The 23,136-nt window shown below is 42.6% G+C and overlaps 2 protein-coding genes and 1 long non-coding RNA gene across 3 annotated transcripts in view; 1 reads left to right on the top strand and 2 right to left on the bottom strand.

Moving 5' to 3' along the window:
• Window positions 1-56: 56 nt before the first annotated feature.
• On the bottom strand, window positions 57-13,470 carry ZXDC (ZXD family zinc finger C). Its single transcript, XM_081901581.1, has 10 exons — window positions 12,191-13,470; window positions 10,655-10,807; window positions 9,551-9,629; window positions 9,013-9,143; window positions 8,288-8,458; window positions 6,567-7,252; window positions 5,659-5,743; window positions 4,281-4,435; window positions 2,838-2,939; window positions 57-2,516 (listed from the first exon to the last, which is right to left on the bottom strand). Exons 1-10 carry the CDS (start codon window positions 13,449-13,451, stop codon window positions 2,430-2,432), a joined length of 2,910 nt encoding a protein of 969 aa, XP_081757707.1. The 5' UTR covers window positions 13,452-13,470; the 3' UTR covers window positions 57-2,429.
• Window positions 13,471-13,846: 376 nt separating this feature from the next.
• Window positions 13,847-16,074, top strand: LOC309365359. Its single transcript, XR_014166050.1, has 3 exons — window positions 13,847-13,957; window positions 14,030-15,399; window positions 15,779-16,074. It is a non-coding gene; the product is annotated as an uncharacterized lncRNA (long non-coding RNA).
• Window positions 16,075-18,762: 2,688 nt separating this feature from the next.
• Window positions 18,763-23,136, bottom strand: part of UROC1 (urocanate hydratase 1) — a 47,116-nt gene continuing 42,742 nt past the window's right edge. The window contains exons 19-20 of the mRNA XM_081902025.1: window positions 20,280-20,379; window positions 18,763-19,030 (exon numbers count right to left, since the gene is read on the bottom strand). Coding sequence (XP_081758151.1) covers window positions 18,890-19,030; window positions 20,280-20,379 — 241 coding nt within the window. The 3' untranslated portion in view covers window positions 18,763-18,889. The remainder of the gene's footprint in view (window positions 19,031-20,279; window positions 20,380-23,136) is intronic.

Consider the following 23,136-nt stretch of genomic DNA (forward strand, 5'->3'; position numbering starts at 1 on the left):
AATGAAGTGTATGAACCAACCCCACAGAATAAAGAATTTGAGGTGACTTTTATAGAGGAGGGGTGCAAGCCTCCAACACTCTTTTAAGCAAAGCCATACATCTGCAGACCACTCAGAGTTTTAGTTTCTCTTAAACTGAACTTTAGTGATATAAAAAAAAAAAGGTTGAAGGAGTTAGCAGTTTCTTCACTCGGTTCATCTAAGGCAGTGGTGGAAAACCATAGTCTCTTCTGGGCAAGCTGCTAAGCGCCACCTGCCAGCCATGAGTGGAATCAGAGGCAAAAGTGGGTGGGGGAATGAATATTCATTTCACCTTTGTACAGTAAGCCAGTTTCCACACGCTATAAGTACTCATAGCAGATTCACTGAAATTAATAGACATGACGTGACTTAAGGTTATTAATGTCAGTGCTGCTTCTTGGAGTAAAACTTAGCTGAATAGAGCCTGCTCCTCTCGATCATCCACCCAGGAAAGCAAGAGGCATTGTCAGAATTCAAGGATACATTCCAGCCATGCAAAGACTCAAGGAGGGGTGGTGAGGAATGTGGCCTAGAGCCAGTCCCAAGGGAAAAGAGAAAGAGGCAGGCAGGGCAGTATTTTGGCCCCATGGTTCCCCATCCTGATCTAAAGGAAGCAAAAATTAACTATAGTTCTTCTAGTTAAGAATTTTTTTTAAATACCCATAAATTAAATCTGAAATGATGTATAATCAGTGTAAAAATGCCTTTACAATTTCAGGGAAAGTAAGTAAAAAGGCACAGGAATCAGTACATTTCTAATTACTTATGGGCAAGCCCCTTCCCAATCTTAATTTGGAATGAGCTTATTGAAGAAGCGATGCATGGTCCAACAATAGCAGAAAATCATTTCCAGGGCCATTCTAGTCAAGTTGTGCTCTCGATTACATGCTATGGAGTAAGAATGGGTCCAAGCAACACATCCCCAGGCATTAGGGATGTACCAGGAAAATCTTCTGAAAGGGTGACAGAAATCCTGGTATCCAGAATGCTACCATCAGAGGCCCTTGGACCAGCTCACCTCATTGCCATTTTTGCCAGGTAAGTCTGGGTGGCTGCAGAATTAGTCCATTCCAAAATGTGCATGAGCTTCAGAGGCATATGGGCCTGGAGAAGGGTCCAGTCTGGGGAACTCTGTTTCTTACCCCCACCACTCATGCTTTTCAGCTAGCTACCCTCTTATTAGTGCATTCCATGACTTCAAATAAATATACACAAGGTCAGATCACATGTGTTCATCTGCAGGATATCATACTTTGTAAAAAATAGAACTGCATATGCACGCTCACACTGCAGGATTAAAAATTCATACATACACACGCTGCTTTTTAACAAAGTCCTATATATAGATACATATATATAATTTTACATCCTTGTGGCACATCATGGAAAAAGTATGTTTAAAATTCCAGCCTTGATGTTTGTTGTTGAACACCAAGTTCTTATATCCTATGCTCAACTGAAATCTTGACATTTGCTTTTTAAAAGTCTACAGAACTGTTTTCCTATCAACTAAAGTAAAAAAGGCAGGTTCCTATTTAAATTAAATATGCACTTTCCTTCTGGGTCAGTAACTCACCTGCATCTCAAATCCTATGACACTAGCTGGAAGCTCTTTGCTCAAGTATTTAGTCTGTGTAAATGGCACATGGACCAAGAATGCAATCCTATGCACATTAACTTGGGAATAAATATATTTCCAAGAAAACATGCATGGGACTGGGCTATACATACTGAAAGTGGCAACTTCACAGGAATTGGCAATACTGTTTTGTATTACTGTAAACATATTCAAGGGGTAAGAATTAGCATCTGCTAGGCAGCCTCCTAAAAGGTAGAAAGTGTATACTGCACCATATCAGGGATGGAAGGAGCAAGGAACAACAAGGTTCAACTTCTGCTACCCACCCAGAACTGTATTATCATTCTGCAATTATTTTCTTAAAATTGTATTCAATGCTATCAGAGAAAACAGTTCGATAATAAACACTTCAATGGCCTTAACGGCTCTTCCTCCACTCAAGTCCAATATTCAACTAGGGGCACTAATTATGTGTATGGGTTTTACACTGCCAAGTGTAACTGTTGATATTGCAGCACTGTCCTTGAAGACAACAGTATGGAGTACAATCACAGCATGTCCATTCTAAGACAGGGTTTCAAAACATCCACTGCATAATCTAAATAATGCTTCCATTATCACATTTTTCTGACCACAAGACAGAACATACCAAGATCTCCAAAGCCTTATCAAATAAAATTTACTGAACAGGTTTCCATTGCACGATAACCATCAAGCAAGCCACGAAGTAGCACTGATGTGTGCCCACTCCTATTTTTTTCCTTCAGAAGTAGGAACAAGCTTCTATTTCTCAAGATGCTGTACTTGAATGTTTCTGTCCGCAGCACAATCATTCAAGGTCTTGTAGGTTAATGGTGCTTCCTGTAAACTGAGAATTATCAGAACTGGCATCCTCTTCGGTAGAGTTGTGTGGCTCCTGTACAAAAGCAGAATAAAAAAATTCACACAGTGACATAGGCATTCCAATTTCCAAGTTTCACAGATATATATGGCTGATTTAATAAGCTTCCAAATGCCATCTCTGGGAAGATCACACACACTGGATGATTTTAAAAAATCATACTCTTCTACAGTCAGCTTTTGGTCGTTTACCATTTATCCATCAAATTTTAAACAAGCAAAAAAAGCATACAGAAAAGGCATCTTTTAAAAACTTATAGTAGCTGTCAATTTGTATCACGCAGGGCAACTGGAATTTGTGTTGATGTCCAATTTTAAAACACAAAAGGGGTTGTACCTGAAGGATATGAACAGGCAAGTCTACTGTTAGCTGAGAATGTGAAGAAGATGACTGAGAACTGAGCTGAAATGGCAAATCTCCCTCTCCTGGGGAATCATCCTAAAGATAAAGGAGACAAGATCAGTTTCTAGTCACAGAAAAATCCCAATGGCAACCTAATCTTCTGCTATAAACACATGGAAACATTTGGAAGTGGCAACATGTCTAATTAGCTATGCATCTTTAAGGCTCTCCATCCTGAAAGTAGAAATCTTAATCATTTCTATGAAATATATAAATCATGCTGCCACCCAATTATGGACTGGAAACTATTTACAGTCATACCTTGGTTGACGAACGCCTTGCGACTCAAATGGTTTGGCTTCCGAACAGCGCAAACTCGTTAGAGAGTGTTCCCATTTACAAATGTTCTTTGGAACCTGAACATCTGGTGTGGCTTCCATGGCTTCCAATTGACTGCAGGAGCTTTCTGCAACCAATTGGAAGTCACAACTTGGTTTCCTGACGTTTTGGAAGTCAAACAGATTTCCAGAATGGATTCCATTCTACTTCCAAGATACCACTGTACTTAGTTACTTTATTCACTATAAGCAGACAGTTATTAAAAGGCAATGTTCATCTAACTTATTCTTCCATGGACACCATCCTCTGCATATACTAAATGCAAAAACAAGAGAGTACTTTATACATCCATGTACTGATCTAAACGGTATCCCTTTGCTAAAGGAAGGCTTTCTGACCCAGTGGAGCTTTCAGACAGCAGAACAAGAATAAAGGGAATCTTCAGGTACCTCCTCCTCCCTACACCACCACTTCCTATGCTGTTCCAAAGGGCCCAACCCTCCAGAGCACATCAAACCTGTTTTTATTAATCACCATTTGCAAATTGGCTACACTTATTTTAGACAAAGGGGTCACTTCACCTGGGACATGCTCATCTTCCCCCTGCCACCCTGACTTCACCACCAACTGTTTGTTTGAATGTGTTGCTGTCCATTTACTGTTTTGTTTTAGCATATTCCCAATTCATTTCACCTATATATTTCAACAGTTTTCAGTAAACAAGCGAGGAAAGGAGTTATCATGTGATGGGTAGAGAAGAGAGCTGAAAGGTTGAGTATAATAATAATAATAATAATAATCTTTTATTTGTATCCCGCCTTCCCTGGTCAAGACTGGGCTCAGGGCAGCTAACATCAAATATATAACATTGGTATAAAATCAAACAATAATTAAATTACCTCCTAAAAACAAGTCAGGATAGTTTGCAAGTTAATTTCTAAATGCCCTCCAGGGATGTTGCATCTGAACTATATAATGGATCATCATGCACACCAAGAACTACTTACCAGTTGCATAAAAGTAGATGTAGGGTGTACATTTCTAAATACATAATTTAAAAATGAAGTGTGTAAATAAAGTCAGGTAGTGAATTCTTACCTGAAGTAGCTGGATTTGAACAAACTGTGTGCCAGCTGAAGAATCTCTTACTGTTAGGCTTCCATTTGGCAAAACACTATTGCATGACCGATTCCCATGGTTAGAAGAACTAACTTTATCACTTTTGCCTTTTCTTATGCCAGAGTTAGGGCTTCCTGAAATAAAGTAATTGACGTGTGTAATACAAAGTCATGTTCCAAGGAATTGAACATATGTACTTCTAAATAATGTATTTCAAAAAAGCTTTTAATATAACAATATATGCTTCTCACCAAAGAAAGTAGGTAATTAGGTAGTAGGTAATACCACACATTGCATATAAAAACATGGAGCTGAATCCTGATATCCCATTAATGGAACTTGGCTCACAGAATCCTGTACCTCATAGCAGTGTTCAAAACTCCCATTGTTCTGGGTGCATTTTGCGACAGGGAATTTCATTAGTGCAAGCAGTTTCTGAGCTCTGGGTGCAGCACTGCACCCAAGATTTAAGATTAAAATTGCAGAGTGGAAGGAAAGGAGGACTTTTTTCTGCCTCCCCACTTCCAGCTACTCTCTGAAGACTGGAGAAGAGACTCTCGTAAGAATATTAGGGGGGGTGGGCACGGAAAGAACTAGATCATGTGAAAAATGAACATAGTGTTTTAGCTGCAGTTCTTTCTTTTTCAGCTTTGTATTCTTGTTATAAAAAAGTGTGCCTAGACATTCCATTCTTGTGCCTATAACCTAGGTTTAAGGGGCCATTTAGCTCCTAGCTTTCATATCGCAGTTTCTACCTTAGACCAACCAGTTACTTCACTTCTCCAAATATAATTACTAATGAACAGCATGGACTGAGCACACAAGAGGTTGACCAAATTTCTCTGAACACCATGTTTACATCCTTAAGTCACAATAACTGAAAAAACCAATCCAACAAAACTGGACCACTCTGTCTCCTAGACAAAGCAACAGAAACTGCTTCACACACAGCATCAAGGTCAGAGCAGATGTGATTATAATCAATTTGTACATGCCCGAGGAAGGATTAGTAAACATGGTTAGGATTGGGTGATAAGAGTATTTTACAATTACCATTTCATACAAAAGCAAACATTTAAGAAACAGGGAAAGAGTTTCATTAAGCAATATTTCATCATACATCAGTGTTCTATCATCCATGTGTGCTGCAGAGCATACCCACTACTAGAACATAGCAAAATTACCCCAATTTGAGCAAGTCTTCTAAGAAGTAAGGCTCTATTCACTAGAATAGCCCCAAACTAACCATGATACTACCTTAGTAATCTATGATGGCTTGTACCAGGCACACACACAAGTCTTCAAAACAATTTCACTAGGTAAATTGCATCCTGTGCTGGAACAATTATATACTCACCTATGTCATTCCCATTTTCTTTCTGTTTTCTTTTCTTTGCAAGCTGAATGGCTCGATAATCTGTTCTTGCAGACCCACCACTCTCCTAATGAGAGAAGAAGGTTTATGCATGTCACCAATACAACAGGATTCTTAGGATTTTTAAGTTCATATTTTAGACAACATGCTTTTCCAAACATCACTGAATAGATCCCTAGAAGTCTCCCTGCATGGTCTGAACTTTTTTTATGCTAATCAGCTTAACAGTTTAATGGGATAGTGATGCAAGCATAGGGGCATTCAATATTGAGGTCACCCATTTATCTGACTTGCAGGGGACTGGAAGTACTGTATTAAGAAGACTACCACCAAAACACGTTTTGGAAATGCATCTCTAGACTATGGTCCTCTGTCTTCCTCAAACTAACATGAGTGTTTAATTCAACTACCAGTCTGAAACCCTATTTTAGCTGCATGTGGGATAATAATGACGATAATAATAATAATATTAAGACAAGGATCAGAAGAGAAAGAACTCTTCAAGATATTGCATTCCATTTTCCTTGTTCTATAACCAGCGAACAGGGCACTCCTTTTTATTTAGTCAGTTCCAAAGTCAACCATCACTCACTTTTGAGTACTTACAACAACTTGGGAAAAGAGGTTAATAGCACTAAGCTCCAGCTGGGAAAACAAAAAGCAAACTTTCCTCCAAATGTGATGTAGAATGTGTAACTGGGTTTAATACTTTCACAGGCAACCACAACTTATACCACTTACGTTGTACAAAATATACGACGACTTCGTTCGTGGCAGACATTCCACAAACCCATTTGATCTGGTAGAAAGGATGGCTCATATACGGCAATATAATATCCTCAAAGCTAAGATACTAATGAAAACTACAGTTATTGAGAGCTACTGCATACCAGAAAGGAGCTGCCAGTCACCGTGCTCAGATCAGTTTCTTTCTGTGCACTGTAACTTCCTGGAGGGTTGGAGAACACAAACTGAGTCACCACTTTACTGCCTTCTTGCTGTCCCACAACATCCAGGCTAGGAAGTAAAGTTTGCTCTGCTTTACTTGGAGCCAGTAATTCAGATGCATTATTTCCGCCAAGGCTGCTCGAAGGGGTCAAAGTGGCTGCGTCTACTGACAGGTTATTACTGGAAGTCAAACCATGCAGGTCTTGACTGGAACTCCTTGTGGACAACGATGCTAGGGAGCCTAAGGCTTCTGCATTCACAGTCTGTACATCATCCAAATTTAAAGTGCTTTGCTGTAAAACTGTGGCAGTGGTTCCCAGCAGAAGAGAGCTGTCCAGGCTGTGTGGAATGTCACTGCTAGCCACTAAAATCAGTGGGTCAACTGTCTGACCAAGAGAACTGTTACCAACAGAAAGATTGCCCCCAAGTGTGGAGCCAACGGAAGCAACATCTATTGTGAGAATTCCAGAGTTTATCAGAGCCATGTCTGTTGAAATTCCAGAGGTGTTCCCAGAAACACTGGAAAAAAGGGACACAAGGTCTACATTGCTGAGGTCACTTTGTCCTGAACTGGCAAGTTCGCTGCTAGGTGTGAGGGAACCAATAGTTTCCATCTGATTTAAAAGATCTGAAACAAAGATTTAGCATGTTAGTACCACCATGCCCATGGAACATGGGAATCAAAGGCCAACAATAAACCCCACCTGCTGCCTCTACTTCCAACTTGGCTGCCCTGCCATTCCTCCAAACATCCTGCTGTCTAAATGACTCCAGCCAACATCCTTCTCACCTTGCAGAAGCCAATGTTAGCTAGGAGTCTATTTCTGCTTGTCACTATTCTAGTCTGTCTTTTCGGATCATTTTCAAACCCTGCCTGCCTCATATGCACACACAGTGGCATGGCTGCTGTTCAATGTCAGGGTGCCACATACTATGAGAATGGCTTGAATCAGTTTCCTGTATGTTATGCAGACTGAGAGGTACATGCTGCATTTCCCCAGATTCTGGCACCATTACTCAGTTTGGCTAAACCACATAGGAAACAAATTTGTGCAGTTCTCACAACCATGTAGAGCTTCTATCATACAGAAGCAATTTTCAGTGGCAAACAAGCCACTAGTTATATGGAATTGATCATAAAGTGTCTGGAAGCATGAGATCAATGTCTGAGAAAACCACAAGTTGACACCAGTATCACTCAGTCACTGCTCCTGCTGTAAGTTAGGAAATACTATTATAAATTAATGCCCTCCTTTTAAAAGGATACAACACCACATAGTAATTACAGTGGTACCTCAGGTTACATACGCTTCAGGTTACAGACTCCGCTAACCCAGAAATAGTACCTCGGGTTAAGAACTTTGCTTCAGGATGAGAACAGAAATCGTGCGGTGGCGCAGCAGCAGCAGGAGGCCCCATTAGTTAGTGGTCTTCAGGTTAAGAACAGTTTCAGGTTAAGAACGGACCTCCGGAACGAATTAAGTACGTAACCAGAGGTACCACTGTAAATGGCAAGGACTTAGGAGAAAAGCATTTGAAACCACAACTTATTGGGCTTTCTAAAATAACCAATGTTTCAATACCAAAAATAAATATATTATGTTTTAGATATAACACATACCAGCTATGACTTATTGCCAAGCAGTCAGTCAACGGGTCATACCTGCACTAAAATTGTGTTGCTTGACCATGTGTGTTTTCATACTATGCTTGGAAGTGAACAATTTATTACAGCTGGATACAGGGCAACGCGTCTTCAGTGAGTCCACATCCTGAAGGTGTTTTTTGGAGTGAATATACAGACTACTACGTGCCGAGAACTTGGCACAACAACCTGAAATAAGATATCAAAGTTTAGGTACTGTCCCTGTATTTACATTTATAACCTCTTTTCATTTAGATGCCAAAGGCAATTATCAGGATTCCCATTCCATTCCACAAAATTATCTGTCATGATTTTTTTGTATGTACTGTCATAAAAAATGTGGAAATGTTATTAATACAAAGTAATATGGAAAATCCATTTAAACTGCAATCCTATACTCACTACAGTACATAGCTCCACTATGGGAATTACTTCTCAGCAGACATATGCTCTTAGTGTGGAAAATTTAAAATGTCACAAACAAGCATGTATAGGGTATCCAAAAGTGCCAGAACAAAACCAAAAACACCTTTTTAAAAAGTAGTTTTGAAGAGGAAAACACGAAAGGGTTTCTCCTATCCATGCTGTGCTATGAACCTGCTTTTCTCCCCATTGTATGATTCAGCAACAATTCAAACCTGATGCACAGAGCAGCTGCCATCTTCTCTAATTTAACCCTCTCTGCATGACTAGGAACAAAGGAGATAAACGCAAGCATACAAGAGCACATATACAAATAATACCTTCTACTGGACATTCAAATGGCTTTGTGCCAAGATGAGTTATACTATGGCCTTTCAAGTGTTCGGCTCTTGTGAAGGATTTTCCACAGCCTTCTACAGAACATGTAAACCTTCTGTCATCTTCATGTTTCCTACAATAAGAATTAAATAAATTCAATATAAAATGCTAAGGGCACAGGCATCAATGATTATAGGTTGGATACTAATCATTTTAGCTGAACATGTGCATATTGCTATACTGTACCTGGAACACTTAAACCAGAATTCCACAATCTGATACCCTTCAGCTGTTTTAGACAACAACTCAGATCAACCCCAGCCAGAGGGGCCATGCTGGTTGGGGCCCAACAGCACCAAAAATAATCTTCCAGATAAAATGCATATGCCTTTCCCAAAGGAAGCAAAGCTTATTTATCTTCTTGTATTCATCTCTTTCCCTTTGCGCACCCTCCCGATTTGTTATTTCCCCCAATGTAAATGTTTGAAGTGCAAGCTCTTTGAGGACCTCTAAACAGCCATGTACAGTCAGGTAATTTACCTTTTGTGCCTTAATAGCTTGGACATGCTAGTGAACGACCAGCCACAACCTTCAAAGTCACAGATGAAAGGTCTTTCACCTGGAGGAAAGCAAAAGCAAAAATATTTTTTTAAAAAAACAAATGCAATCACCCGACATTTTTGATTAAAAAAACCCACAACTGCTCACACTCACATGTTATTCAGGAAGTCTAATAATTTTATGTTTAGGTAAAGGTAAAGGGACCCCTGACCATTAGGTCCAGTCAAGAATGACTCTGGGGTTGCACGCTCATCTTGCTCTATAGGCCGAGGGAGCCGGCATTTGTCTGCAGACAGCTTCCGGGTCATGTGGCCAGCATGACTAAGCTGCTTCTGGTGAACCAGAGCAGCACACGGAAACGCCGTTTATCTTCCCGCCGGAGTAGTACCTTTTTATCTACTTGCACTTTGACGTGCTTTCGAACAGCTAGGTTGGCAGGAGCAGGGACCGAACGATGTTTACTACTGATTTAATTGTTCTGTTTTGTGCAGCTTATGAGGTAATTTGAGAACCTTAGCTAAAACCAGTTCATTAAATTTTAAAATAAACAAAAGAAACATTCTCACCCATCCAATGACCCTTCTGCCCGATTCCTCTCTTGAGTTAAATAGCTATTGGTTCTTTAACACCAGAAGATTCAGAGCAAGTCATGCATATAGCTTACATTGCTCAAAATGCTACTGACCCCAGGCAAGCAATATGCACAGTTGTTTAGGACACTCTCCCTATAAATCTGAAAATACTATTTCAAGTTTACCAAATCCAAGTAAGTCTTACTTTTATCAATCAGTTAAACATTAAGTTCTATTTGCTTCCACCTCCCACTCACTTAAGCTCAGGTTTGCTGGTTTTATTTAAATAGAAGTTAACTTCTACTTAAGATAGCAAGCTAGCAGTGCACCCAAGGACACAGAACATCATCAGGATTACAAGTAAATCAAATAGATTGGGGGAGGGAAACCCACACACAAAACTGTGTTTATTCCTTAGTACCACAACTCCATCTAAGAATCAAGGACACATTTCAATTCAACATAATCAGTTTATTAATGACAAACCAACTTTAATGCCCTAGCTTCACACCTGTGTGACTTCTCATGTGGATTTTCAGTCGGCAGGCTTTGTCATACTGCTTGTTGCAGCCGGGGAAGGAGCAGGAGAACAGTTCTTGTTCCCTGAAGTGGATTCGATTATGAGAAAATAATGCACTCACTGTTATGAAGGTCCTCTCACAACCTAGAGAAAGAAGGAAGAACCAAACTCTGCTTTAGTGGAAAACAAAACAATTGGGTATTACCATGAACTAGAATATTATTATTACCATGATCTAGAAAAGCTCAAGGCAATAATATCATCACTTAAATTGTTTTAATGATGTATATTTCTGTGCATATTATGTTGACATATCATTTCTAAGTACTATGGGGGGAATTGCCTGAAAAGTGGCCTACAACCCCATTAAATAACAGTAAATAAATAAATAAATAAATACCTCATTAAACTATGAAGACCTTTCTGGGGAATTGCTCTGGACTAAGTTTATTTCCAGTACTGCAATGTACTGCAGTATAATGTCACAGATGAAGTTAGTTTTTTGCATCTCCTTTTCACTAGCACACTGCCATTCTTATACATCACTCTGCAATTTCCCTTTCTTCTAAACTGGAGTGCAAATTTTCTAGTCGTTTCGCTAACCTTTGTTTTCCACATCTAATATTGTAGCATTCCAGCATGGTAAGAATTCAAATGTACATGATAGCTAATCTAAAGTAGATTATCTCAGAGTACCAAATGCAGAAAACAAACAACAAATGAAGGCCTTCATGTCTGCCTTCTGTGCTTCCCTCTTGCAAACAGAATGCTGAAAGTTATGCACAAGTCTAAATATTACAGTGCACTTACATTGAACCCCACTACAGGGTCATTCCATATCAAGTGATCCAATTTTTTAACCTCATCCAATTTTCTTAATATTTTGTACACTTGCTGAATGATCAAAACTAAGTTTATATCTAACATTTTAATTTTTTAGGTGTACAAAATATTAAGAAAACTGGATAACATGAGGTTTGTTTGTTTTTTTTAAAAAATGAATTATTTGACATGGAATGACCCTACAGCATTGTGGATGTTCTGGCTTGGATTCAAACCCTCACTTACCTGTAAAGCTCAAGGAGTAATTTCCGGTCTTATAACTATCTATAGTCTATCCCACAAGGCGCCGAAAACACCTAATGAAGAGTGCAGGGCAAAGTATTTTTTTTAAAGAGATTAGTACTGCCAAGTGGCTACTGAGATTACAACTCAACTCTCTTCCGCTTTTTCCACTGTGCAAAACAAATCCACATTGCACATTTAAAGTGCACGACTTCTCCCCAAAGAATACTGGGAACCGCAGTTTGTTGAGGGTGCTGGAACTGGTAACGCGAAGCTGGTTTCCAAGGATTCTCTGATGGAATTCGGGCGCTTTAAACGTGCAATGGATGCAGCCAGCAATCTGGGGGTGCTGCCTATTTACAAGTCCAAACGGATTTTGAGGCGGGGCTCTTACCCAAGGCCGAGACTAGTTGGCCTTTGTAAAAATAAGAAGAGGGAGAATTAGAGCTGCCGGCTGCTTACCTGGATACTCGCAGCGGTAAGGCCGGTCGGGCTCCAGGTGGCTCCTCCGCTGGTGAGCGCCGAGGCGGGCGGCGCTGGGGAAGCGCTGCCCGCACGCCTCGCACTTGTGCGTCGCCTCCTGCTCGTGGGCCCGGCCGTGCGCCCGCAGGTTGTAGATGGTGGTGAAGCGCTTCGAGCAGCCGGGCGCCGAGCAGGCGAAAGGCCGCAGCTTGTCGTGCGAGTGCAGGTGGCGCCGCAGCTTGTAGGCCGTGGCGAAGGCCCAAGAGCAGCCGGGGACCGGGCAGCAGAAGGGCCGCGCCGCCCGCCCGGAGCCCCCCGCCGCCGCCGCTTCTTCTCCCGCTCCTCCTCCATCCTGCGCCGTAACAGCAGCGCCGCCGCCTCCGTGCGCGGACAGGCGGTGTAGTCGCAGCAGCTGCTTGCGGGAGAAGGCCTCTTCGCAGCGGGGCTCGGGGCAAGAGTAAGGCGCGGGAGTCCGAGACGGGCCTCCTGCCGAGGTCTCGTCGGCAGCGCCTGAGGAGCGCAGCGCCGGAGGAGGAGGAAGGAGCGGCGCGGGAGGCGGAGGCGGCTGCGCGGGCCCGCCGAGGCTGAGCAGCCCGTTCTCGAAGCGCACCAGCAGGCTCTGGTTGTTGATGGTGAGCGTGCCCGAGAACGAGGAGCCGGCGGCGCCGGGGTCGTCGTCCTCCGCCGCCGCCTGTCCGCTCCCCTCAGCCACGGGCCCAGAAGCCTCGGCCTCGAGTGCACCTTCCCCCCCGCCGTCGCCCGGCTTTTCCTCTCGCGGAGGCGGCGGAGGCTGCTGCGTCGTGGTGGTGGTGGCGGCGGGTTCCTGCGAGGGGCTTCCGGAGGCTCCGCCCCGCACCAAGTTGAGCACCAGCAGCAGAGCGTCGCTGTCGTGCGGCTGCCCAGGGCCCGCGGGCGGCAGGGCTAAGGCGCTGCTCGCGGAAGGCCCCTGCGGAGGCTGCGGAGGGGCGGGCGGTGGAGGAAGAGGGGGAGGAGGCGGCAATGGCGGCGGCTGCTGCTGAGGCGGTTCCGGCGGCTTCTTGCCTTCCAGGAGCAGCAGCACCGGGAATGTCACGTCCAGGCCCCAGGCTCCCGCCGCCGCCGCCGCTCCTGCCCCCGAGTCCCGCGGCTGAGGGGGTCGGCGGGCGAGCCCTGAGGAAGAAGCCCCCTCTCCAACGGCCGCGGCGCCGCTGCCGCCATGTTGCTGGGTGCCGGGCTCGGGCCGGGCCGCCTCCACCGCGGCAGGCAGCCCCTGCGTTTCCATCTTGGGGGTCCCTGTAGCAGCGGCTGAAACCGGAGCCGCGGGGCGGGGCCGGAGGGGCGGGCGGAGAAACCCGGAATGCGGATCGCTCAAGGAGAGAGACAACAGCGCAGAGAGGGGATCCGGAGCTAACGCGGCTGGGTGGAAAACCCGGACACCAGATTGATATGTGGAGAGTGCAATAGCGCAGGAAGGTGCGCCTCGCGGAGCGGAGTTGGGAAATTGGAGAGAGGTCGGAGGAAAGGGTATGCAAAAATAAGAGCTGTCGTCTTGGATCAGGCCAGTGGCCCATCCCGTCTTAACACCCTGTTCCCACAGTGGCCAACCGGACGCCCGTGGGAAACCTGCAAGCAGGGTTGACGCGCAAGAGCCGTCTTCCCTTTCCTGTGGTTTCCAGCAACTATTGCTGCTTTCGACTATGGAGGCAGAGCTATAACCGTCGTGGCTGGTAGCTATTGATAGCCCCTCTCCTCCATGAAGTTGCCTAATCCTCTTTTAAAACCCTCCACGTTGGTGGCCATCATGCATAGGAAGGGATCCTGCAAAGTACTGTACGGCAATGTGCAGGTAGAACACGTGAGAATGTGCTTTTCATGTGCAGGACGAACCTAAGTGTCGGAAATAATACGGTTTCCACCTCCTCTGTTGAAAGAGGCTTACATCTAGATTGGATCCTTCTTGTTTACATTCATTTATTAGTTCATTTGGGAATTGCCTTTCACATACACCTTAAGGTGATTTAAATCATACCAGTGAAAGCAACAAAAGCAGGTTTAAAAAACAGTGCAAAAGGCAACTAAAGATACTGTTACCAGCCACCGCAATCTCCAAGCAGTGCAAAATCCCAGGGGTTCAAGGCACTTACCCAGGGGTTCAGGTTTCCTTGCAGTGAGGGCTTGCCAAGATTGTGATGTCTTTAGCATATATGGTTTATTTACACATATATACAACCTGAGCCTGGTATGGAGAGGTTCACAGCATTAACACTCCAAGAGACTCTTGCATCTTCCATAGCCACAGCCTTGGATTCAAGCAGAAATAAGGCATAACTCTGTCCCCCAGCCTACCAGCTTATAGCTCACATAACTCTCCACTCTGGCCTTGACCTTGTGAACTACCAGCGAGCTGAGGGAGGGGGGCTTACCCATTTGTTTTCTGGCACAGAGCTACTTACTTTGTTACCTTAATGGCCCACACGTAGAGGGTCTTTAGCTCACCAGGAAGCTAGCCTGGCTATTCAATGAATTGAATCCATCTGTATCCAGGAATTAGAAGAGGGCTGAAGCATATAGCCTATCCCCAACAACTCATAACAATACAATACATAAGTTGTAAAGAAATGTGATGTATTCCCACCATGTACAGATGACTCCCGACTTTGCACGGGTTCAGGCACCCAACACACAGCGAAAATCGTGTAAGTGGGGAACACTCTTTAAAAGCCTCCTTCCTCTCTCTCCAAATTACTACTCTCCAAAAATCAAAAATACTGCACCAAAAATATCCACAACTATAATTGCTACAATATCATTTAAGCAGCAGGTGGTGCTATACCACCTTGGGAAAAAATTGCATGTTGGTCCTAACTTTTGACACACCCATTGTGATTTTTTGAACTTTTTTTAAAAAATCATCACAACACATCTTTGTTATTATGAAATGGACGATCTTCTCATGCTTAGCCAACTGCATTATTTCTAAAGCTTTCTGAAACTGCCCCCTTTCTGTATTGCTAGGGTATTTTATACACCTGCTACAATATGAGTGTGGCACAGTCAACTCCCTTTCCCCTGCAGTGGAGAGAAATTCAATTCAGTTCACATTTAAAGGTTTCTCTGCTAAATTGGCACTTCCTGAAATGGTGTGTGAACCAAACACTCAGCCATCCTTCAAGATTCAAACTTCTCTGAATTCTGCAATGAATTAATGAGTACAAAAATTCATATACTAGGTATAAAGGTAAAGGTAAAGGTACCCCTGCCCGTAGGGGCCAGTCTTGACAGACTCTGGGGTTGTGTGCCCATCTCACTTAAGAGGCCAGGGGCCAGCGCTGTCCGGAGACACTTCCGGGTCACGTGGCCAGCGTGACATCACTGCTCTGGCGAGCCAGAGCCGCACACGGAAACGCCGTTTACCTTCCCGCTGGTAAGCGGTCCCTATTTATCTACTTGCACCCGGGGGTGCTTTCGAACTGCTAGGTTGGCAGGCGCTGGGACCGAGCAGCGGGAACGCACCCCGCCGCAGGGATTCGAACCGCCGACCTTTCGATCGGCAAGTCCTAGGCGCTGAGGCTTTAACCCACAGCGCCACCTGCATCCCGCATATACTAGGTATAGGGTGCAAAAAATCCATCTGTCTATAATTTGTTAGTCACTTTTTTCAAAAAGTGTCCCAAAGCAACCTGGAAGCCAGCTAAAAGCATCCAATAAAAATCTAAAAACACAGCTATATAGACAAAAGGCAGGTCTTACAGATCCCACTCCACTAAAAAAGTGCCACCTTTCAAATTAAGGGCCAAAAGCCCAGGTAAAGATAAGCCTTTAGCACCTAAAAACAGATGAAGGTGGAACTACACATGCCTCCCTGGGGGAAGCATTCCACATGCAGGGAGCCACCACTGTGTGTTGCCAGCCTCTGCACCTCCCATGGAGAGGGCACACAAAGAAGGACCTCAGATATATTAGTGAACATAGTACCCAAATATTCATTGGTGAAAATTGCTTGCAAATTTGCACTATTATGCTGAATAAATATTCATGAAGACTCTTAAAAGAAAATCTGCAAACTGATATGGGAATGTGGAGAACTGAAATTAAGACTTGAAAAATGAGAAACCATAACTGACGCATTTGCATATTCCTAGCCACAACTTTGCTAATCCAAGCAACTGCTAAGCAAAACCGCCATGAGAAAAAGCTAAGTGATGCTGAGCATTTTCTGTTGGAATTCCATATGCTTCATGATGGACCTGCATATTATAACATGGTAAGCTCAAAAATTAATCTGGCCTTGTCACAATGGATCATCTGTCATTGTATTCAGTGCTGTAATTTGTTAAATTAAGAGACTTAAAGGCCTGATTCGGATGTTGTAACCATGCCACCATATGATCTTGGTTTGTTATTTTAGTTTGTAAACAAACGATTTGCAGTATCAACATATGTACACAACCCCATTTCTGCTCATTAATTTATCTGCCTTTATAATGAATATATCTGTACCCAGAAAAGTTATTTACACAGTTTGCTTTGTTGATGCAGTTTTAGTATATCCAAATTCATATGAAGAATATTGGCCACAAACATGTTTATTCTATTCTGTCCTGTCAACATATTGTCTTTATATTTATATAAAATCTTTATAAGCGTCTTATTAAAAAGCAACAACCCATTATTGGGAACAGGGTGTCCTTAAGTCTCTATTGTAGAGCTCGCTTGGGCTATTCAGTGAGATACGATTCATTGGCACCAAACCATGGAAAGAAGTAAACCTTGCAATGAACCACAGTTGTGAAGGAACCAAAAGCCATCTAGCTCAGCCTCTTCTACCCCCCTGCACAAGAGGGGAAATCAAATGGGGCAGTTCCTGTTCACAGAATCATTTATTGGAAGCAATTACTTTAGGTGCAAACAGAGTGTGTTTTCTACATAATTTTAACCAAGGTGATTCCATCAGCAAGTATGGCAGAAATTGAGACCCCCAATTTACCCAGCATCTATACTGCGTACACTAATTAAACCCATGGTTCAGCCACTTTTCATGTATTTACTACTTTATAAAAAGCAGTTTGAACTATTTAGTTAAACTGTTTTTGTTGATGGTTAACTATTCCAGATTAACGATTAATAATTACAATACTCTTGGGGGGAGATGATTATTTACATCTCATTATTAGCACATTGAAATAGCAACAGAGAAGTGTCTTTCCTCACCTAGGTTGCGGAAACGAAGAAAGCTAATCGGGTTCTGACCTTTTTGTGAAAGGACTGATCAGTTCTTGTACTGAAAACAGATTCCTAGGCTCAGAATGTGCTCAGAGGCATGCTGTTCTTTAATTCTGACTGTTTGTCAGTTGTACCAGGCTCTGGTTACTAGATCTTGGGGTTCGACTAAAATAATAATAATAATAATAATAATAATAATAATAATAATAATAAACAACTAACAAGGAGGGAGCCCTCCCTTCTCTGATGTCACTGAAGCTAAATATCTGGCTTTACAATCTATGGCCAAAAGCTTTTAAGTGAGATGTTGAAATATTTGGCATTGTCTGCATGCAAACTGGGTGTGGGTAAGCTCCAATAGAACCGGGAGCTTTTAAATTTATTGGCAAATTCCAAAATCAAAAGCACATGAAGATAATATATCACTGTGTGTGTGTGTGTGTGATCTGGCATCTAGTCAGGAATGTTCTGAACGGAGAAGTAGCTTTTGTGACCTAAGAGATACAACTGTGAGCAATTTTCACATTGGATATATCAGCACCGAGTGTGATTCATCACTGCAGCTCTGTCAGCCTGAAAAGATCTCGACCACCAGCAGCCGAGGCCCATTCCTGCCTCCATTGCAGCCAGCAGCTACAACCCCATCACAGCTGTGCTTATGCAGGGCCAAAAGGCACCAACTCTTCTGTAGGCCATTTGCAAACTGTGGTGCAAAATGGTGGCGTGTTCTTTCCTTTTTTATGGCTGGAGATGATGTTGCAGAGGAGATGAATGATGCTATGAGACAGGATGACAAGGAATGCAATGTGGTGATGGTGAGTTCTCACATCCCTGATAGACAGGGATATAAGAAAGGGGGTGGACAAACAGTAGAATTCAGGGGAGATGAGTGAAGAATGGGTTGTGGGACAACTCTGATCCATCCATCCATAGTGCTTGGAAGGCAAAGCATCCAGGCAAACAATTAAGTGAATGCTTCACCCTTGTTGTGTATATAAATTAGCTAAGGAATCGGGTATCCAAATCAACAAATAAATGGATTTCCATTGGGGGCCCATGTCAGAACCTCCTGAGCAGCTGAAGTGCTGACACACAGGCATAAATATTCTCATAATAGTGCTGGATTTTGACCTGAAAAATGGGTTGCTTAAAAGAGCATTAGAAATGGAACACGTGTGTCCTTAATTCTTGTGCTTGGATTTCTAGACTGACAAACAACCATAGATGTTGACAATACAACTCATGCTGGATAGATTCTTTGGTTGGGAAGCATTCACTGTGATGTGATGGAAAGATGTCCATTACTGTTGAATGTTAAGTACCATAGGTTGGAGTTTCCAAAAAATGAAAATCAAAAGGGTCCACTGTCCTGGAAAACAAACTCAAAGGCATGTTTATTATGCCAACTTAACTAAGGCTTGTTGAAGACCAGAAGAGCATTGTTCAAAGCCTGTTGTTGTTACTTAAAAAAGGCAGAATAAAAAATTTAGCATAAGGTTAACAACTCAAGGCTTGTTCCAGGATATTGTCATCTGCCACCTTATGTGGAAGAGTCACCTTCAGCTTCTTGTCTTTCTGCATGGCTTGGCAGATGGTTTCATATGCATTGTTGTTGCCGGACCAACAGCGTCTAGCAACCTGTCCATAGGAACAAAAGAAAATGGGTATAAATTAAGAAAAGAGTCATTTGTCTCTCAGCTATGTCAATCGTAGGAGAACACTTCTAATCAAATGGTTCTCATTTTTAACAAATTTGATTTCTCAGTACAGTATCTAGCTCCTTCACCCCCTTGGCCAGGCATAGGCAAACTTGGCCCTCCAGATGTTTTGGGACTACTATTCCCATCATCCCTGACCACTGGTCCTGTTAGCTAGGGATCATGGGAGTTGTAGGCCACAAACATCTGGAGGGCCAAGTTTGCCTATGCCTGCCTTGGCTGTCCCTGCCCCCCTTTAAAGTAAACCTGGTATGTTTTAGTTCCAGTTGCAAGATTATTGGCCAGCACTAACCACAGGCAGTCACAGTATCAACAGGGAGTTTCACAAGGTTCCCTCTGATGTAATGGAAATACTAAGGTGATCTGTAATATGTTCCATTTTAGATACAGGCATTTCTTGAGCAATCGCTGCTCGTTATATGGGGAGGTGTTACACGGAGCTAAGCACTCCTAAAAACTGACTGAGTACAGTGATAAAGCCTTTCCCACATTTAAAGAGGCTAGGAAAACACTGTGCTTTGAGGGTTTGAAAATCAGATTTGAAGTGTTCAAATTTGAGGAAAGCGCCTGGAGGAATCCCACAGTTATCGCATAAGTTCAAGCTTTGTTTACAGGCTGCTGTTTTTATCATCTGCCTCTGATAAACAAGGCTTATTAAGAGTGTTCCTCAGTGGCTCAAGCCTAAAGATTAACTTCCTATACGACATACCTACATCTCTTTCAGCAGTGATAAAGGGAGTTACATGCAGAGCAAATCCCTTTTGAGTCCTGCATGATAAATTGACTATGTCCACTAAAGCAGGATGGTTTTCAGTTGCTCAAATCCCTCCTGCAAAATTAAAGACCCAGAATCCAAGACCCAGTAACACTGACCTGCCTCCACAAGAAAAAAAGCCTTCAGCTACTGGAGCTAAACTGGAGCCATATTCCTCACTGCACAGGACTATGGCTGTTTTTTAGAACGTTGTACAGGACAAACTCCTGTAGACCTTACTAAAGCTGCAAGTGCTACATTTCATTAGAAAATAGCTAGCCGAGGAAATGACGCTTTGTGATTTCACGTGAACTTACTAAGACATTTACGAAATTCTGTATTTTTCAATACATTTAAAAACAAACAAACACCCAAGCAATATTTCAGAATAAGCAGATCAAGCATATTGGCTTACTCCATTGGAAACATCCCAGCTTAGCATCATCTTCGCACGTTCTTCAGCATCTGCTGAGCCATCCAGGACAAGGCCAAATCCTCCGTTTATCACTTCTCCCCTTTAAAATGAATTTATTTATTTTTTTAATCACTTTTTTGGAGTTGAATAAATCACATGCCAGCCACTACAATCAGACACACATTTGGGAGGAATGAAAGATACATATTAGACCTAAAACAGTGCTGTAATTGGGCACATTTAACTGATGGCAAATGGCCAGTTCAAGTAATGGACTCTGAGAATCCTGGTGCAGGATGAGGATTTTTGCCTTTTCCCACACTATGCCCAGCCAGCAAGATCAATTCTTATTAAAGTGCCAGTGCCAAGGGTTGAGCTTGCTGTGATTCTCCTGAGTACAAGATAGTCCAAACAAGTACTTGTTTAAACAAATAATGAAAATGCCTGCATGTCTGATGATTAAGTGGCTAAAGTTACTGGGTTTCTCAAAGGCCAGGCGATGGCTATTGAAGTTGATTACACTGCAGTGTGGAATTCAGTTGCTGTGGTGGCAATGACCACTTTGGAATATGAATGAAGACCTTGGAATAGGGTCCTAATGGAATTATGAGAAAGTATTCTTTCATTAATTATTTAATTAATAGGTTGGTTTTTTCCCAGTTCCTCCAGGCTTTGTTATTGGGGGATTTGTTTTCATGTTACCTTGTTGACAAGTCGTAAGAGCATGACATTTGCCCTTTGCAAGTGTCAATCTAGTCCGGTACAGTGGTAACTCAGTTTAAGAACAGCCCTGTTTACGAACTATTTGGTATAGGAACTCCGCAAAACCGGAAGTACTGTTCTGGTTAGCGAACTTTACCTCGGTCTACAAAGGGAAGCGAAACGGTCAAAGGGCACCGGCGGCAGGAGGCCTCATTAGGGAAAGCGCACCTCTGTTTAAGAATGGCTTTGGTTTAAGAACGGAACGGACTTCCGGAACAGATTAAGTTCATAAACCAAGGTACCACTGCATTCTGTATCCAGATGCTCCTGAAGTTCACAAGTAAGGCGTGAAAGGGATGGTCACTGCCTGTTCTTTGCCCCAGGTAGCTGGTACTCAACGTCTACCTGGTACTTAAATGTATACCACACCATATCTGGATGTTCCTATTTTAGTTATCGTGGATAACGGGGACAAAGCAGAACTCAGTGGACTCTATAACCTGTAACACATGCTGTAAATGTGGCTGAAGGCCTTCAAATGTTTTTAAAGCCGAGATGATAACAGATTAAACAGAGCAGAAGCTGATACTTTAAGGGTGCCTTCATATGTAGAGGCTGCAGCTGGAAAAAAAGTAATTAAAGACTGTGCTACTTTTCTTAGATGCCCACGTGTGAGTCAAACACAGAAAACAGTTAGCTGGAAAGCTCTGTAAAATGCAAGCCCACTGTTCATTAAAGAAAGTTTTAGACTACAACCACAATGAACTAGTTTCAACTCTATTTAACTGCTATATTTATTTAAAGGTATGCCTCCTTTTTAAAAAAGGGAACTTAGAAGGGAGGCATAGTTCTACAATTCTGTGTTGAAAGAAGCCATGGCAGTTAAACCCATTTCCAAACATTCTAAATTTTTCTCCAGCTATGGCAACAAGTCAGAATTTGACCAAGGCTGAAGCCTAAGTTGTGTAAGCATTCTAAAATATATAGGTTTGTATCTAACAAAATATCTAAGGAGCAGATTGACTTCCACTCAGCCAACAAAAGATTCTCTCCCTCTCCTCCCCTGCTTGTATCCTGTGCACACACACCCCACCACTGCTCTGGAGTCCCCCAACTCTCTGGAGCAGGTTTGGGTTGGGACGAGAGGGAGGTGAAATTCTACTCCAGAGGAAAACTGGATATACCTTAAAATGCTGGATATACACTGAAATTGACAGAATGGATGACAAGGTTATGTGTAAAGGCAAACAAAGAAGGAGTCTTGTTGCATTTTAAAGACTAAGAGATTCATTATGGCATGAGCTTCCACCATCAGATGCAATCCACAAAAGTGTTTGCTTGTCTTTTGTTGGTGTTTAAGGTTCTACAAGAGTTTCCCCTATTTTTGTTGCAGTAGGCTAACATGGCTGGAAGACCTTAAAATGGATTAAAATAGCCACACAGTGAACTGAGATTCAACTAATGTTGCCGGGGGAATGTATTCAGGGACCAAATCAGTATTGCCACAGAGGCCAGCATGATATGAGTAAAAAATAGTTAGATGTTCAGGCAATGCTGAGATTAAGCACCAATTTGAAATACTTTCCCAAGTGCTGTAGTTCCTCCACCGATCTTTGTGTGATGCCTGGTCAAAATCACTTTCTAAGTTTCTCATACGGGAGTCAAATCTAGAATTCTGCCATGCAGTTCAATAGCTAAGACAGTGAGGTCCAGGTTTGCCCCACTCCACATGCCTAAAAATGCTCATAAATTAAACTTACAACAAGTCATGTTTGTTAAGCTGAATTTTCCAACAAGTCTTCTCACTTTTATTGGAGAGCGCTTTGCCCTCATTAGTACTGGGTCATATATTCAAATAATTAAAGAAAGATGTGGCATTTTGACCTAAGCTACCTCCTATAATTTCCAGATGTCTCCATCCAAGGTGATCAAAGAACTCCAGGCCCCTCTTGCAATCAAGACATCACACTGTTGACTGTGTACTTCATTTGGTAAATTGCCTCTGTCTCTTTGTTGCTACAAGTCACTTTGGCCTCCTGCTAATAAATGGGCTTTCAGAACTGAGCTGCCTTAACAATGGCCAACCCTAATGTAACTCCCTATATGCTCCAGCTAATAGGAAAAGGATTCCGATTCATGTGAGTAAGTAATTAAT

This window comes from Podarcis melisellensis, assembly GCF_964234715.1.
Source record: "Podarcis melisellensis genome assembly, chromosome: 2".
In the NCBI taxonomy this organism is placed as follows: Eukaryota; Metazoa; Chordata; class Lepidosauria; order Squamata; family Lacertidae; genus Podarcis; species Podarcis melisellensis.